This window comes from Sinocyclocheilus grahami, unplaced genomic scaffold (genome assembly GCF_001515645.1).
Source record: "Sinocyclocheilus grahami isolate Dianchi unplaced genomic scaffold, SAMN03320097.WGS_v1.1 scaffold313.1, whole genome shotgun sequence".
In the NCBI taxonomy this organism is placed as follows: domain Eukaryota; kingdom Metazoa; phylum Chordata; class Actinopteri; order Cypriniformes; family Cyprinidae; genus Sinocyclocheilus; species Sinocyclocheilus grahami.
The window spans coordinates 2,083,234-2,101,227 of NW_015505492.1; the positions used below are offsets into that span (position 1 = coordinate 2,083,234).

General features: G+C 35.7%; 2 protein-coding genes across 2 annotated transcripts; one reads left to right on the forward strand and one right to left on the reverse strand.

Moving 5' to 3' along the window:
- Window positions 1–3,436: 3,436 nt before the first annotated feature.
- On the forward strand, window positions 3,437–4,105 carry LOC107601803 (neurogenin-1-like). The gene has a single exon (XM_016294096.1). The coding sequence runs from the start codon at window positions 3,437–3,439 to the stop codon at window positions 4,103–4,105; it is 669 nt and encodes a 222-aa protein (XP_016149582.1).
- A 1,193-nt stretch (window positions 4,106–5,298) lies between these two features.
- LOC107601889 (PDZ and LIM domain protein 1-like) lies at window positions 5,299–11,177 on the reverse strand. The gene is made up of 7 exons (XM_016294237.1): window positions 10,921–11,177; window positions 9,440–9,591; window positions 8,760–8,847; window positions 7,661–7,845; window positions 6,606–6,751; window positions 6,255–6,372; window positions 5,299–6,024 (listed from the first exon to the last, which is right to left on the reverse strand). The coding sequence occupies exons 1-7, from the start codon at window positions 11,011–11,013 to the stop codon at window positions 5,838–5,840; spliced, it is 969 nt and encodes a 322-aa protein (XP_016149723.1). The 5' UTR covers window positions 11,014–11,177; the 3' UTR covers window positions 5,299–5,837.
- Window positions 11,178–17,994: the final 6,817 nt, after the last annotated feature.

A 17,994-nucleotide genomic window follows, 5' to 3' on the forward strand; every position in this document is an offset into this window, starting at 1 on the left:
AATGCATTAAAACATTTAATCATAGACTATTTACAATAAATGATTTACTGAGTTGTTGGGCTGCACTCGTGTTTTCTTTTTGTGTTGGTTTTATACTTCATAGTTGAACAGGCAATGCTTTGCACGGTCACTTGATGGCGCTATCAGTTTTTGAAGGACAGACGCATTTTGGTAAAATGTTCATATTCGTGTATTGTTTCAACTGCCTTAGAAACAATACAATATATATAGAGCTCTTATATAGGGTGAACATTTACATTCATGTTCGTGAGTAGGCCTACACGAACAGTAACATTAGGTTTCTTTGCTTAAAAACACTTTTATAACTATAATATGTAATGTTGTGTTAAATACTTGTTGTGTGTGATTGTAAAAAGCAACCAAATAAATCATCTCATTACATTACATTTGTTTTGTTTTGTTATCTTTTCTTCTTCAAAATAATAACACGGATTTGGGCTCATTTAAAACTACTTTGTAAAATATTGGTGTTTATTGTGTGGTCAGAAAATAAACTCGTTTAAAAATATTTTCCACACTTTAACTAATTTATTAAATGTACCAGATAAATGTCAAAGAGTGTATGCACGTATATCACGTGGGACTTCTGTAATTTGGTCAAGTTTCCCCTCCAAAGCCATTTAACTGACATTGTTGTCTCCTTGTCACCAATTATAGGCTCTCCTTGTAAGCAATTACACTAAATGATGAAAAAAATCCTAATATTTTAATAATTTTAAAAATGTGGTCTGGGACAAGGATAAAACAACATAAACAGAAATGCATTTGAAAAGTATCCAAAATAAACGACGAAGGCATGGTAAACGCTTCTGAGACAATTTCAATGTCACCTTCATACTGTAAAAAAAAAAAAAAAAAGGTTGAAAGAAATAAACCCCTGGGACATAAAAGTGCATTCCAAAATGGGAAAAAGGGCAAAATGTAGACATGTTTTTTTTTATAATCCTGCAAATTTATTTAAGTGTTAATAGCTATAGTTTATCAAAATTATTTATAACTCTTACTATTTTGTCCCCCTCTATTTTCCTCATTGCCAAGAAAATAATGGTTTTTCCACACCCAAAACTGGCAAGTTAGAAAGATAAATTCGATTCAAGTCTGTGTGCGCCACTGAATGTGGGCACTATGTAGAGAAAAGCTGCAGTTGAACCCAGGCATTCAGAGCAGCACCAAAGCTTAATTATTGAAGTTGACCCCCCGATTGCTCAAACCAAATAGAGTTTTAGCAAGAAGCTCTAGGCTATTCAATTATAATTGGTGTATTCGGTCATAAAAAGCATATGCGTTTTAGCACAATGGGTGGACTCTAAAAGGAACCTCAACAGCACATTAAAACTGCATTACTTCTTCCAAGAAGTGTACTCAAGATCTTTCTGGCCCCGATGCGCACACCGTTCCAAAAGCGCACACGTCTCCAAAGGTGCACGTTTTACCACACAAATGAGTTGACATTGTTTGAGTTTTAACAAGAGGTGTACATATGGCATCCGGGTTGTAATTAAATGTTTTTAAGTTGTTGTTTTTGTCTTCGCAGTGAAGTTTCTTTTTCTTCTTTATGTGCAGCCTTTTCCACGTCTGAACAAGAGAGAAGAATTAAATAGCTTTTCTGCCACTTTGGGACAAATGGATGGCAAAAAGCTGGTCAGCGAGTTTTAGTCCTTGATTGCCTTCTTCAGATGCCCTTCAAACAAAGGCTGGGGATGAAAATAAAGCCCCACCTGGTACTTCTGTTTGCTAAAATAATAAGAAATAGATTTCGTTTCATAAATAATTGCAACAGATTGTAAAGCGCAGCAGTTGAAGAAGTATCAGTCAAGACAGCGAGGCCAGGTATCACCTGCTCTTCAGTAAGACGCATTTATTGTTAAATCAGGTTCTTCGCGATATCTATGATTTCCACAGCAACAGGTCACCTATGTTTGCCCATACTTTGCATAACAAGCAAGATATTACTAGGCACTGATAAAAAAATCGGGGGACAAATCTGACAGTCCCAAACCCACACCTGTCCCGCGATATCCCAATATGGTTCTGGCATCAAAAGTTATTTGTAAAGCGGTAATATTTGGTTTACTTTGGATTATTTCGAGGCCTTTATAGCAGCACGACAACATTCCCTATCTCCTTGCTTTATTTGTCAATTTTATTGAAAGCATATGGTTATCAGATGTCCTACAAAATACATATTTAGTCACACTGGCGATGAGTACCTTTGTGGACACTCGGGCATCACGGTAAATATTTTGCGCCCATAACAGTGCTCTTGGTCTCTCCAATAAGTGAAGATTTATCAAGACTTGGGGCCAAGTGTAAACTCGTGCTATCCCACCATGTTGAAAGTCTTTTGTTTGCAACCGCGACCATATTTACAACGCGCACTTGATGTTCTTAATAACGGACTCCGTTTGGAGACACCAGTGCGCACGCATTTTATTTTCTATGCAAATGTTTTTGTGCATCATATTCTGTGTTTTTATTGTACTATGAAACTGCTGCTGCACACAAATTCAAGTTATTCCCCATTTTCTTCGCTTAAATATTATTTTCCCAGTGTTTTGTGTACTACCGCACAATTTACGCACAGGAACGTCGCCACAAAGCGCACAACGGCAAATACACTAAATAATATTGTTTATCAATAATTATTTTCAGTTTCTAATAATGAAAATTTCTTGTTGAAACTGTCATGTTAACTGCCAATAAAATGTCCCTTGTGTATGTTCAATTCCTGCATGATTACTGTGTCAATGCAAATAACATAAGACTATTCCTGCTACAGATCCGTGAACTTTTTCTATCACCCAGAAGTTGATGTTTGAGAAAACGTCATGCATATACAGTACAATTATTATAATTCGATAAAGATTAATCATATTCATTTTGCAAAATAAGGGCTTATAAGCCACTATATTTTTAATAAGATGTTTCTCTTGATGAAATTGTTTTAGTTATTATAGATTAGATGAATGCATGATTGCTAGACTATAATATAAAAACAACAACGGACAGCTGTAGAAAACGTCACCTGACATATTCTACCCTGTTTTTAAAATCTTCTCTTAGTTTATTTCTTAAAGCCGAAGGTAAATTTCCGAAAGGGCCGTCTCTGATTGGCCACTTGACTCCATTTGTTTGCCCTAGAGCGCAGATAGGATAAAGGGACATAAATGACGATTGGGCGCATCTCCCTCTATTGTCCCTTTGATTTATATATTAAGGGAATGAATAAGAGACTGCATGTTGCTCACTGGTGGACAGGACGCGCAGTGCTGTAGACCAACACCCTCACGGAACCTCAGTTTCACTGAGCCAGTCTGCAAGCCAAGAGGTAAGCATCTGAATTATGATAGGTTTCTTATAGGTTGTTATCCAAGACCTTGGGCTGAAGATGTCCTGTTATGTTTTTATGTACAGAATGACTCCAAGATCCACCTGCACTTCGGTAGGAAGGAATGGGACCTTTAAATATAACTGGAGTTCAGCATTAGATGTCAAGTCTGGATCCATAGACATTACCAAGTGCCAAAAAATCAAATGCAACAGAGAATTAGAGCTTGGCAGCATAGACTCAGCGACTAAAGAATGCGCATCTACCTTCAACGAAGAGAACACAAGAAATAAAAGAAGAAAGAAAAAGATGCCAGTTAAATCAGCAAGCAGACAACGTGGGAATCGCAGAGTGAAGGCAAACGACAGAGAAAGGCACCGCATGCAGAATCTGAACTCCGCCCTGGATACTCTGAGAAGTGTGCTTCCAACTTTTCCCGATGACGCCAAACTGACTAAAATCGAGACTTTGAGATTCGCGCACAATTATATTTGGGCATTGTCAGAAACAATGAGAATTGCAGACCATGTTCGACAAATTTCAAATCACGATCGGGATCAGGAGAACCTCGCTGTGCCAAGCGCTTGCTCGGACGTGCGTTATAGCGTATCCAGTGCATGCGCGTCCAAGTGGCACTCCACAAACTCATCATCAAATTGGCAAGAAACTCAAGGCTACTACTACACTGATTTTTTACTAGAGGAATTTAACTGCAATTTTCAGGACAATCTGACTTTTAATCTAACCTGCGAGTAGCAACGCAAATCTAGCAAAAGTTGACTTTTCTTGTAGACCACGAATATGACACATTAGGCATGTCATAAGTGTAGAAATGCTATTTTTCGTTTATGCCTATGAGCAATGGAAGTTTAAACGCAATTTTTTTAATTGACTGCTCTTAACACTAAAATATAATAGTGTATGACGATAATATAGTTGTTGTAAATGTGTATTAGTTCCTTATTTTTATAAATAAAAAACACTTATTTTTAAATCAATTTTCATTCGAGTGCATATGTAGATAATGTAAAAATCATAATAAATTAATACTGAATCTGCTTTAGTATTTCGTCAAAGAAGCTGTTGTCCTGCTTATGACAAGTTTCGCTTTCTGCGCAGGCGCTCTTCTTCAGCTGCGCTTCCCAGAGCAACAAATAGTAATCTCTCTCTCTCTCTCTCTCTATATATATATGAAGAGTTCAGATGCAAAAGTCTCTAAGTGCCGTCTGAAAGTCTCTTCCAAAATGAACATTTTTCTCAGGCTCCAATATATGTTCAGTCATTTCCCTTTAATGCAATGAATAGGTTCTTTTCATTTCCATTAAAGTGAAATAACTGAACATAAACATATAGGAGCCTGAGAAAAAAGCTCATTTTGGAAGAGAATTTCTGACGGCACTTGCATCTGAACTCGTCATATATAATACATACAATAGTCAACATTTGAAGTGGATCAAAACCTTTCATCAAAGTTGTCCTAAAACCTAAAAGCGTTCTTGTCTTAGGAACTTAGATCCACTTCAAATGTTGACTACTGTATACATACACACACACACACATACATATATATATAGCTTAAAAATTTCTTTAACAATAACACAAGGAGTTCTAGATTATTTTACCCATTATCATTTAGCTTGGTGTTCATGTATTGCATATGTACCTAGTAATGTAATGCAAATGTTCTGTTAATTAGCTATGTTGGTCAATTACTACATTCTTCAAATAATGAGTAATTAGGTTTACTTTTACAAGACTTGTTACAGCTTCAAAACAACTATATTGTACTCTGACTGAAGTAGGAGTGGGTTGATGCTTACAATACAACACTAGAGTATTTTGTAATTTATTCTGTTATAATGCTTTTGCAGAAAGGCCAGCATGATTCAAAATAAACATTCCTAAAAAAAAAACTACAAGATTTTGCAAAGAAATAAACCATACAGAAATTTAACAATGGATATGCAACATTTTATTTTTCTAGCAAGGCTGAACATGTTATTTTCATACAAAAATATGGAGTATGGAGAATCCAAAAGACAATATACAAACATGGAATAGTTTTTACATACTGGTGTGCGTGGGGAATACAACCATGATTACATACATTTCAATGATCAGTTTAAAACTTTTTATGAAAATCTGCAAATGCAATAAGTGGTCTTAAGATACCCTAGCTAGCACCAATAAATTGAGCCTTTTATACAATGAGATAAATGCATGGAATGAAGAAGACATTGGAATGTATGATAAGGGATAAACTCTATATTCACATATTCAGGTGATGTCTAATCACAATTTCCTGATTACTGTTGCCAAAGTCCATTTCTATCTATGCACTTCTGAGTATGTAAGAGTTTTCACAAACATTCATATTGGCAACAAAGCAGCCCCACTGGAAGACAATCCAAATAAAGCGTTACAGATTTCCAAAGGAATTCCCCACATAAGGGAATGTGCAGTTTTATAGTAGAACCTGGGAAACATTCTATTTTGGAAAAACGGTGACGACATCATAACCCTCTGGAGGAGTGACGCGCTCACGTGCGTGTTTCTCGCAGTAAATCTTGTCCTCAACAAAAAAGTGTCCTTTTTGCTTAAGATTGATCCCGCAGTCTGTGCAGATGTAGCATTCTGGGTGGCGAAGCTTATCTCGAAGTTTGACCATCATTCCTCTTTATAACCACATAAAGAGAAAAAAAACGTTATTTAGAAACTGCAAACACATGTTTGCAAAAAAAATCCTACAATTATAGTGAAATAATTAACAGAGCAAAATCCACAGGTATTATAAAAAGATTGAGTTCCAAAATGTTCCACTAGATGGCCACTACTGCACTATACAGCAAAGTCCATGCAACTGTTCTAAGATGCATTTCTTTGAAACCAAAAAAGTGAAACTTACACAATCCCTGAACCACATTTGTCACAAAGAGAGAGCTTTTCAGGATTCCCCACGGAGGCTCCAATTTTTGTGCTGGGAGCCTTGACACTTTTGAAGCCTGAGGGTTTATCTGTATCACCTGACACAAAGGCACAGAAATCCATTTAATGCTAAGGCTTTCTTTTATAGGCCCAAAAATCGGACGCAAAATGTGTTTCACTGCAGTAGCCACAGGCATGACTTTAGAAACTGATGATTACGAATGACCAGAATCACAGACACCCATTTTATCAACAGAAGCTGAGGCCTGGTGACCTATGGGTAATTCAGACACAATGTAGTATGGTATACAAGGCGTGTATGAAATTATACCGGTTTCCAGGATCTCCTGTAGAACTTTAAAAGAGGCAGACTGGCGAGGAGGCTCAATGGATTCTTGATTCTCCTGCAGCATTTTGTACACCTCAGAGTCTGCAGCTAACGCAGGCTTTGGCTGGACAGGTCCACAGGGATCTGGGCTATAAAACATGCAAAAGGTCACACTGATGACAGCCACAAGACAAACAATGTTATCTCAAAAGCATTATATTATTAAACTCAATGCCAACTGACTAGTTTCATCCCTGACAGACATAAATTCAAATAACTATACTAATACAACACAGAACTGGAACGAGTGTAGCACATGATGCATAATTGTTCATAAGTAGAAAAAAACATTTTAGAAAACTTTTGAAAAACTATTAATTTTCAAGAAAAGTTTAAATATAATGCATGTACTTATAAAAAAGACTTTAAAAAAATGCTGTTGTTTTGAACTTCTACTCAAAGAATATTGAACACAATGTATCAAGGTTTGCATAAAAACATTATATAAAAAAAATATAAAATCAGAACAACTTTTTATTCAAGAAATGTTTCTTGAGCATATGAAAATGATTTCCAAAGGATAATGTGACAATGAAAGCTGGAGTTATAGCTGCTGAAAACTCGCCTTTGTCTTCCCAGAAATTAATTACATTAAAACACAAAACCAAACAGAAAACACTTATTTTAAATTGTAATAATATTCACTTCTATTATATTTTTGCAGCTTTGGTGAACATAAGAGACTTCTTCCAAAAAAAAAACAACAACATTTTCTCGACCCCAGGTTTTTGAATAATAGTCTATATTTCAAGGTAAAAAAAATATCATTTTTTAATAAAAATATATAATTATATTATTAATTAATACATTTTTGGGGAGTTACACTCTGAACTAGTCTTGCCTTGTTGTGTCACATCATCATTATCAGTCATGAAGGTCTGCAGGTTACCGAGAGGACTCTCTGTAATATCATTTCCTGTTTTGTTTTATCCCCTGAAAGATAGTTGTACCACATATCTTTGTGTCAAATATGTTAGTGAGGTGTGTATCATGCTTACTTCCTACTGGCTTCATTGGAGGCAGCAGAAGTCTGGACATCATCCACTGCACTGTTAAAACTCTTAATGTTCTCAGAGGAATACAGGCCAGAGGGGTTATTGTACATGTTGGTGACCACCCTTGGACTGCCAGAATTGAAAGGCATGGCGCTCCTGTTATGAGCAGAGCCTATAGGTTTCACCTCCTACAGAAAAAAAAGAGCAGGTACTATTAGAGTACAAACCTCATAAAACAGAAGAGGTTATTTCACCCAAAACTCTTTGAGAATTGACTCACCCTCATGTCATTCCAAACCTGTATGACTTACTTACTTCTCCTTTTTTTTCTCCATATAATGAAACAAATCAGCGGACTCTAATATTGTTTTGGATTCTACTGACTTTCACTGTATGAAGAAAATCATTCATCAAAATATCATCTTTTGTTTTCCACAAAAGAAATACAGTCATAAAGACTTGGAATGAGACAAAAGCAAAGCCAAAGACATAAGATCATTTCATAAGAATTGCAGTAATACATAACTATTCAGACCAGAAAAAAGCTTTGAGAATCAATCATGACTTTTTTTTTTATAACTGTAGATATTATAACCAAGTTGATGTGAAAAAAGACCATTTACAGTAACAACAGGAAAAAATAGACACGGAAAAGGTTTCGACACTAATGACTAAGGTGTTTATGACATTGTGAAACTTTCCTCTGTTAACAACATATTTAACAGTTGTTTCTTATTATGTTTCTCTCTCTGCTTAAATTGGGAAACATTTATTACACCCAAACTATGTAGTCGAGCTCCACACACTTCCTATGATCATTCACATTCTGACCCGAAATTTCCAACATAGCCTGCAGGATGTGGGTCTTGCGTCATGGTTTTGGCTGATAAACCTACTGGTCTCCATGGATAAGGCTTGTTAGGACATAAACAATGACTTCACTTTGGCAGCCTATGGTGCCGTGCCTTTATTTGTTTAGCGGCTATGGTTCTGTTATGTATGACAGTCTCATGCACTATGAAGGTCTTTAAAGCACATTGAAAATGATCAAGGGTCCGTTCAAAAACCCCTCAGCTCCCAGATAAGCAGAGCTAAGACGCACCTGTGTTTCTTTATTGGCCAGATTCATCTTGTATGGATTGGTCTTTCCTTCTTCAGTGACCAGTGGGGACCACATTTTCGACTCTGATCTACAAAAAGCAAAAAAATAAAAACTTTCATACAGTGAATCAGTAAATGATTAAAGTAAAAATATAAAATCATCATGGCTCAACAATAAAAATAAAAAAAAGCCTGGGCCCAGAGTGTGAGAGTTTCAGGCAAGTTGATGCAATTGTACTGATCATGTATTGCATAAGTTTGCATGGCATAAAAACACATTGGGTTGTCTGTCATATATTGAACACTGTTGTTGCAAATTCTGCTGATTTAGACTTGTCACCAACATGACTTTATCAAGCTGACTGACACAGATGAGGATATGTTGAAATTGTGAGAATGACTTGCAACAGACTTTAGTAATAAATAACTGAAAATTAGACCCAGCAACAATTTACATTGTATGCCATTATCTTCCACGTCATCAATGAGTCATAGCTTAACATCCTAATGGATAATATTAAGTCTACAATGTCTGGAAGAATTTAATAAATGCCTAAATTTCTGTTTGTTTTTGGAAGATGTTTCATTATATCACACTTTTCTGGGTGCTCTACATACTCTCAGCTAACAATACATTCAGACAAACCACTGCATGTTCCCATTTGCAAAGTAATGTGCCACCTGTCAATGGAAAGCACCATTTCCTCCATGCAAGCTTTGATTTTATTCTGTGCTTCCAGGTGAGTCATGCTCTCAGTTGACTCTCCATCTATGGACAGGATCATGTCCCCCATACAAAGGTCAGCTTGAGCCGCTTTGCTTCCTGGGGTCACCTGAAAAAGTCAAAACTGGTCATCATCATAACCTAAAAGGCTTTAAAATTGTGTGGTTTTTCATGGCCAAATATAAACTTAAAAGAATATGGCAGAATTTTGACAATAACTTCTCTTTGGTGTGGCTTTTACTTGGTACATAATGACTTCCTCTATAAAGTGTCAGGGTGTGCACCTTGTTTCTGAGAAAAACATTAGGTTAAACGTGCACTCAGCAAGTTTTTATTAACTTTTAGCTGGATCATATTCATCCCAATAGTACAATTGGTTTATATCAACTAGAACGCACAAAGTTTGTTTATGAATGGCTTCCACTTCACACAAACTGTTTATTTGTTTTCTGGACACTCTTGGATCCAACCATAACTACAGGGCCTTTCACATCAAGGAAGTATTGTAACTATATTGATAACTGTAACTATAAAGTTGAATTAATCAGTCTAATTCTATAAGAACAGGAAAGTCCACACCCCAACTATAATGATAATGACACAGAAGAATGATATCAGTAGAATCACAGAGGACATAACTGCAGTACGCAGTTACAATAAACAGAACATTTTTGTGCATTGTTGTGGACACTAATATATTTATTATAGTTATCGTTCTTGGTGTGATCAGGCCTTAATTTGTACATTGAGTGTTGGCAGGATGTGCTATATATGAAAAACTACTATTGGTCATGTGATCTCAACATGGTGGCACCCATGAAAGGGAGACCCACTCTATGTAAAATAAAATAGCTTATTCTAGAAATCTGATGACGGGAGTCTTATACTAATCCAAGTGAACAACATTTTAATAATATAGTATTTCTTTATGTGCACAACTTTGTTAATAAAAATACTGAATGCCCCTTTAAGAGATGACAGGCATCTTGTTGCGGTCGAAAGTACAAGTTTGAAAGGCACGCTTGAGTGTCACATTATAACATGCATTCATGCCATGAATACTTGTAATGTGTTGAAAAGAATAAGCTTAGGTGACTGAACACTAATCTGCGAAAGCATATGGAATCACCTACAGAACTAGTTTGCGAAAGAACCAGATTTTGCGTCAAGATGAGCTAGTTATTCGCTAATTTGTTCTACGAGACTGACGCCTGAGCATTTTAATCCAAGTGCTCGACACATAGCGACAGCGAAGTTCAGATCGATATGGTCGCGTTCACCTGCGTTTCTGTTGGATGCTGCTGCTGTATGCAGGCGTGACGAGTTTTTCATAAAGTTTAACCAGTCTGTGGAGTATAATGTGTTGGCCTAGTAATGTCTATGAAAGCTATTTTACCTCTGTGCTAAATGATGAACAAATCCAAAGTTAATTCCTTACCCTCGAGATAGTCAGAGGTTGTTCGAAATCGTTTCCCCCGACCAGACGGAAGCCCCACGGTCCGGGACCTTGTAAAACAACTCGTAAAGGCATTATACTTTCAACACGGCGCCTAAATGGCTGGGTATACTGAACTGGTGCAGTGTAAACCGCGCTATGAACTCTGCAGTTTGGAGTAACTGTAGCGGCAGCGGGACAGGGCGTTCACGTTGAAGAGACCATACCTGGGCGGAGCTTCCTCAGAAGTGAGCGAATAATGTCAGGTCTCTGTGCTGATAAGAGCTTATTTCCTAGGTTTGTTTAGGGGTGGACCGTTACGTCATCTTAGTTTGAAGTTTACCATGTATGGAAGAGCCAAATCCTAACATTTGGTGTGTGCCACTCCCAAATCCAGATTCCTGGCAAGGGGGGCTCGCGCATGGCTTTCCAGGACCATGGATCTCATTCTCAGCATTCCCAAAAAGTGGAACAAGTACAGACAAAACGAGCAACGTTGAAGCACAATGTCAATATTTGATTTACATTAAAGGCTAGAGTTGTAACTTAATAAAGAACAGTAGCACCTCCGCAGAATGGCCTACAGTACAAGTAAAGACGGGTTGCTATATGATTTATGAGCATTTGAAATAACGAGAAGGACATTTCATGTGCTCCTCGAGTCAGTTTTTAACATGTTGCTATGTTTGTTAGGAGACGTTTTCCGAAGTTTTTCCACTTTTCACTTTTTTCAGATAAACTGCCTTTGTCCAGGGGCTGTATTACAAACAACTTCCTCCTAGCCTAATTTCTTTCAATTAAAAAATGTGCTGTTTCCCAAGCAAAATGATAATGGTTAGTAGATAAGGATTCTGAGTTAGCATGTTATATATACAGTGGGTACATAGTCCAGTTTATTGTCCAAAGAGCGTACATTAGCCAGTACGATGGTGGGGATAGCCGGCTTGTGTGGGTTAGCCGCTAGCCTAGCCCGGATACCTCCGCGCTTACCCCTCTTCTAATCAAGTCCAATCAGTATAATCAAACACAGCTGGACTCAAATGAAGGTGTAGAACCATCTCAAGGATGATCAGAAGAAATGGAGAGCACCTGAGTTAAATATATGAGTGTCACAGCAAAGGGTCTGAATACTTAGGACCATGTGATATTTCAGTTTTTCTTTTTTAATAAATCTGCAAAAATGTCAACAATTCTGTGTTTTTCTGTCAATATGGGGGTGCTGTGTGTACATTAATGAGGAAAAAAATAACTTAAATGATTTTAGCAAATGGCTGCAATATAACAATGAGCGAAAAATTTAAGGGGGTCTGAATGCTCTCCGTACCCACTGTAGATCCAGGGGCTTATCTAGTAACCATGCCGGATGCAGTTAGGATGTCATTGGGAATATTGAACTGAACAATCTTAACTTTTGAACATACTTCTTACTCGGTTACACCCTTCCTGCAGACTTTAACCCTGCTTCATCACATCGGCCTGTAAATTTCAAGGGGTCCTAAAGTCTGTCAGTAACAGTTTCAGGTATGCTTAACAAAACTTTGATGAATGGAAGATCTCCAAAAGGAGATCCAGAAGGAGATCATACAATTTACATTTCAATGTGCTTTATGGACTTTTTTCACATTTTGGGGTTTGTAGCAGGGTAAATTTCCTTAGAGGTAAACAGTAGACCATTGCATAGCCTATATCATTTTTGGATTTACATTTGCTCAACATTTGCATTCCCTTGACTTTTCAAAAGAGGGAGAGGGAGAGAGAAAACTATGGCAGGGAGGAGGGAAATATGTCAAATAATCAGCTATACCCTCAGAAACTATATTAGAGACTTCATGATAGCAGTGTTGACCTTTTTTTTTGTAATTTCATGCTATAGCATAACATACAAATAAAGCTAAATTTACTAATTGATTTATAGCAGAAATACATCATCACAGTCTATGATAAAACCCATTAGTAAACCCATTTGCAAAGAGAAATTGTGTAATAAAAAGTATAATTAAATTAAATAAAGTATATACTGTATATATATATATATATATATATATAATTTAAGGGGGTCTGAATACTTTCCGTACCCACTGTATATAGAGAGAGAGAGAGAGAGAGAACTAGAAAATATCAATAACAAATTGCTTTAGAAACCACAGCAAAGCAGTGTTGACAGTTTAATTTAATGCAGATAAAAAAAACTATCAATCAATCAATAAATAAATCAATCAATCATACATACATACATACATACATACATACATAAATACACCTACATACATTTCCAGATTTATGAAGTTAATACTGTGGAAATGCATCAGTTATGACATTCTGTTCATGAAACATCTGAAATGTCTGTTCAAACATGACAAACCCATATATTTTTACTGCCACATTTAGAATAGTGTATAGTGTTTGCATGCAATGAGAAATTGTAAAATGTTAAATAATGTAACATAAATAAATAAGTAATGAACAAATAAAATGAAATATCAGTACAAAATAAAGTAGCTAAAGAGTAAAGAAAATACCATAAAAAAAGCAACAATTGAATACAAATTTTAAAAAGAAATCTCTCTCTTTGTCTGTCTCCTGACACCATAAATAGACATTTAATTACACTGGATAGATTTTAATATCATATAGGCCCAATACTTTGTATTAAATCATGAATTTGTCTTATTAAAATAAAAATAATGACTTCAATTAAGATTAAAGTCTATAAGTAGAAATTTGGCCGCTTTATATAAACATCAGAGAATCAGATTCAATATTTTTCATTTAAAACTAAAAAATAACTTTAAAGTAAAGGAATACTTTACACTAATACACAAAATACTTTGCATTAAATCATTATTTTATCTTATTAAAAATATTACTTAAAGTTAAAATTAGGCTACTTAAAAAATGTTTTATGTAATAAATCTATAAGTAGGAATTTGGCCTCTTTGTATAAATAACAGAGAACCAGATTAAATATTTTCCTTAATCCCCTAACATAATTTTAAATGTTTTCTTTCTATTAAAAGTTGAAGGCTACATTTCTTACAGCCTGTTGACACTGAAGGAGCCTGTTGGCGGCACCACCGGTGCGTAATGTGCGTACGAGCTCAGAGTTGAAGTGCGTAAATCAGATGTGCTGTAAACCCATGACCAACAGAGGTCATCCTCAACCCTTTACAATTAAACATACGGACAGTTTTGAAATGTCTCAGTGTTGTTTTCGTTTCCACTTATTTTTTCCGTGATGACAGCACTGAGAACGACAGAACCACAAACACACTGCTCGTTCTCAAATGATAATGTTTGCGTTTGAGCGCGAGATCAAAACATCACTGTGTTTCATGAAGTTCATTTTAGTCTTCTAGAGTGTACCTACATTACACCAAGCTGAAACACAGTGTTTAGCACGCCTTATAATATTTAAATATTTTAGTGTTTGCATGAGATAACAATATAAAAATAGAGAATTTCTAAGTTCCCTATGCTGTTCTTTTTAAAGACACGGTATTAATGTTGTTCCTCTTTGATGGTGAGCTCTGTTGAAAAGCAGAAGTAAAGCATGTGACCTGAAACTATCAGTACAAGTTGGTGAAAGTATCGAGTTTATGTTGTGATTAAATCTTGTGGTTAATCCTGAGGTCCCTCTGCCCCTGGTACCCCTCAAATGTGTCATGAGCGGAGTTAGAAAAGGGTCTTATGATGTCATTGTGTGGGACTTAGTTCAATAATGACAGGTGGAGCTCAAGAGTATGTTTTCAGAAGACGTTACAGCATGTGGGAGAGTGAGGGGCCGTCGTTTTGTTGAGTATGGGGCCGACGGTGACATTTTGAGCTGTTAACACCTCCCTCTCCAACCCACTCCCCAACCCACAGACTGACGCAGTTGAGTTTGACCAATAGTACGAGCAGGTGCTCAGTGGTCAGATACAGCTAGAGGGAGATGGGGGCAGGGCATATTGTCTGTACAAAAAAATATAAATAAAAAAGAAAGTATTTAATACAAGGCAGGGCTTAACTAAAGATTTAACTAGAGCTAAATAGTTATGATAAATAAATAAATCAATGTTTTAATTAAACTGCAACAGAAATGATATTTTTCTTTCATAATATATTCTTAATAATATTTCTCTTATGGATATTACTATTATTATTATTATTGTTGTTGTTGTTGTTGTTGTGATCATCATCATCATCATATTTGAGCCATTTTCTGCAATTAATTCAGCTGTAAACAAACTAACATACTATGTTTTGACATTCATTTTATTACACTGGATGTATTACACTTTTTAATAAAATCATAATCTTATTAATCTAATTAAATTACTTCAATTAAGATAAAAGTAGATTTTTTTAATTTTAATATAAGATTTGATTTCATAAAGATTTATTTCATAAATCATCATTTCAACCAATTAATCAATAAATAAGTAAATAAATAAATGTTTATTAAAATAGCATTACATTTAAATAAAATCATTAAAGTCATTAATTTCACACATTTTTTATAGTATTTCATTAAACATAAATATATTACTATTATTGTTGTTTTTATAACCAATTTATGCAATGAATTCATGTGTAAAAGATTTAATGTCTTTTGTTTTGTTGATTATTTTGTAACACTGGATGTATTTTACACAAAATGTTATTGTGTTGCTTTTTGCAAAAGTGTCTGCCAAGCTATTTCACTCTCAAAAGCACACAGAGCAAAATGTTCTGGTTATGTCTGGTGTATGTAACCTAGTATGTACTGTAAGTCTCTCTGCATGTGTTTTAACTTGTGTTATATGCTGTTTTCAAAGTGAGTATAAGAGTGTGTATGAGAGTGAAAGTGTTTGGAAGTGTGGCACTGAATGAAGAAAATACATTAAGTATGAATGGAATTTAAGAATGGAATAGTGATAACTTCAGTATGTATCAATTTTAGCTCAGATCTGAGTAAGATAATTTGCAAACACAGACTGTTCTAATGCAGGTCTCTCTGTAGGGTTATAGGGATTTTCCCTCTGAAATCTGAGATTCAGTGCACATGAGGTAAGCATTTCAGTCAAACACACTGAAATATGTAATTATGCAATATGTAATTAGACAGACCTTCAGGACACATACAGATGCCTCTCTTTCTCCAAGCAAAACTGTTTAATGCGTACCCTTGAATTCTCAGTTGTATAAGGTAGATATGCTTGCTGAAGCAATTCTGAATGGGCTTTGTGACCTTTGCTTTAGACCTTTAGATCAGAATAGTGTGAAAGTGGCGTGTTTCATCTGCTACTCAAATAATTTTGTGTAGCTTATATAAAACATGTTAAGCTGGATTTTCAGATTCAAACATTAATGTTTCTACACTGAAAAAAATTGGTGCAAATGCAATTTTCACTAAGAAATTGCTAGTCAATTTGACAAATAATAACAAAGAAAGGCAAGTAACACATTTAATTAAACTATAAAGATTGACCGATAATCGGTTTTACCGATTTTCCTTATTTTTTACATAATTGGACAATTACACAATTTTTGCTCACACATCAGCAACTACATCGCTGCGTCTGAAGGAGCTATTAATGCACAAATGAGATGCATTACATAAATTCTTGATTTGCAGGTTAAGCTTGGCACTATGGAATTACATGAATGAAATCAGCCTTAAAAGATCCACTAATTTAGACTTCCCTAAATATAATTAACATTTACTACATAACCACTGTTTCGCGAATAAGCATCTAAGTAATTACAGCTCTGTGGAAATGAATTATTTATTATCTATTATAAATGGGCACATACACATGCTGTACTGGTATATCATAAAAAAATAATGGTTTTAAAAAATCAAGACCGGCCGATCATGCAGTTTTGAAGTAGGCCTAGTATTTTCTTATTAAATATACTCCAATAATCCTTTTAATTTTCAACTTTATTTTCAAATTTTAGTATATAGGAGTCTACCTTTTTGTTTTTTGGGGGAACATTTTTATCAGTCCTTTTCTGAATTGCCTTTCTTTATAGCAAAGAAATCACTGTCTCTCACCGGCGCCAGATAGCAAAGCTTGGCATTGCAGCTTTCATTCAATCACCATTCATGAACATTATTAGATTGTAATGTGATCTTTCCTTGTGAACTTCCTCATTCTCCGGGTGAGAGCAGTGCACAAGAAAAGGCAGTTCTGTGAGGCGTGTCATCCATTTCCCATCATGCAACGATGTGTGTGTGTATGTGTGTGTGTGTGTGTGTGTGTGTGAATTTTTGCTCACACATCAGCAACTACATCGCTGCGTCTGAAGGAGCTATTAATGCACAAATGAGATGCATTACATAAATTCTTGATTTGCAGGTTAAGCTTGGCACTATGGAATTACATGAATGAAATCAGCCTTAAAAGATCCACTAATTTAGACTTCCCTAAATATAATTAACATTTACTACATAACCACTGTTTCGCGAACAAGCATCTAAGTAATTACAGCTCTGTGGAAATGAATTATTTATTATCTATTATAAATGGGCACATACACATGCTGTACTGGTATATCATGAAAAAATAATGGTTTTAAAAAATCAAGACCGGCCGATCATGCAGTTTTGAAGTAGGCCTAGTATTTTCTTATTAAATATACTCCAATAATCCTTTTAATTTTCAACTTTATTTTCAAATTTTAGTATATAGGAGTCTACCTTTTTGTTTTTTGGGGGAACATTTTTATCAGTCCTTTTCTGAATTGCCTTTCTTTATAGCAAAGAAATCACTGTCTCTCACCGGCGCCAGATAGCAAAGCTTGGCATTGCAGCTTTCATTCAATCACCATTCATGAACATTATTAGATTGTAATGTGATCTTTCCTTGTGAACTTCCTCATTCTCCGGGTGAGAGCAGTGCACAAGAAAAGGCAGTTCTGTGAGGCGTGTCATCCATTTCCCATCATGCAACGATGTGTGTGTGTATGTGTGTGTGTGTGTGTGTGTGTGTGCTCGTGACGGAGGACAGGGGGAGGAGCTTGACTGGAACTAAGAAGTTTGGCTCTGTTGTATTTTGCCCTGGCTTTGTTCCAGGGCAGAAATGCTCTGACCGAACATGTATCGTTCTAATG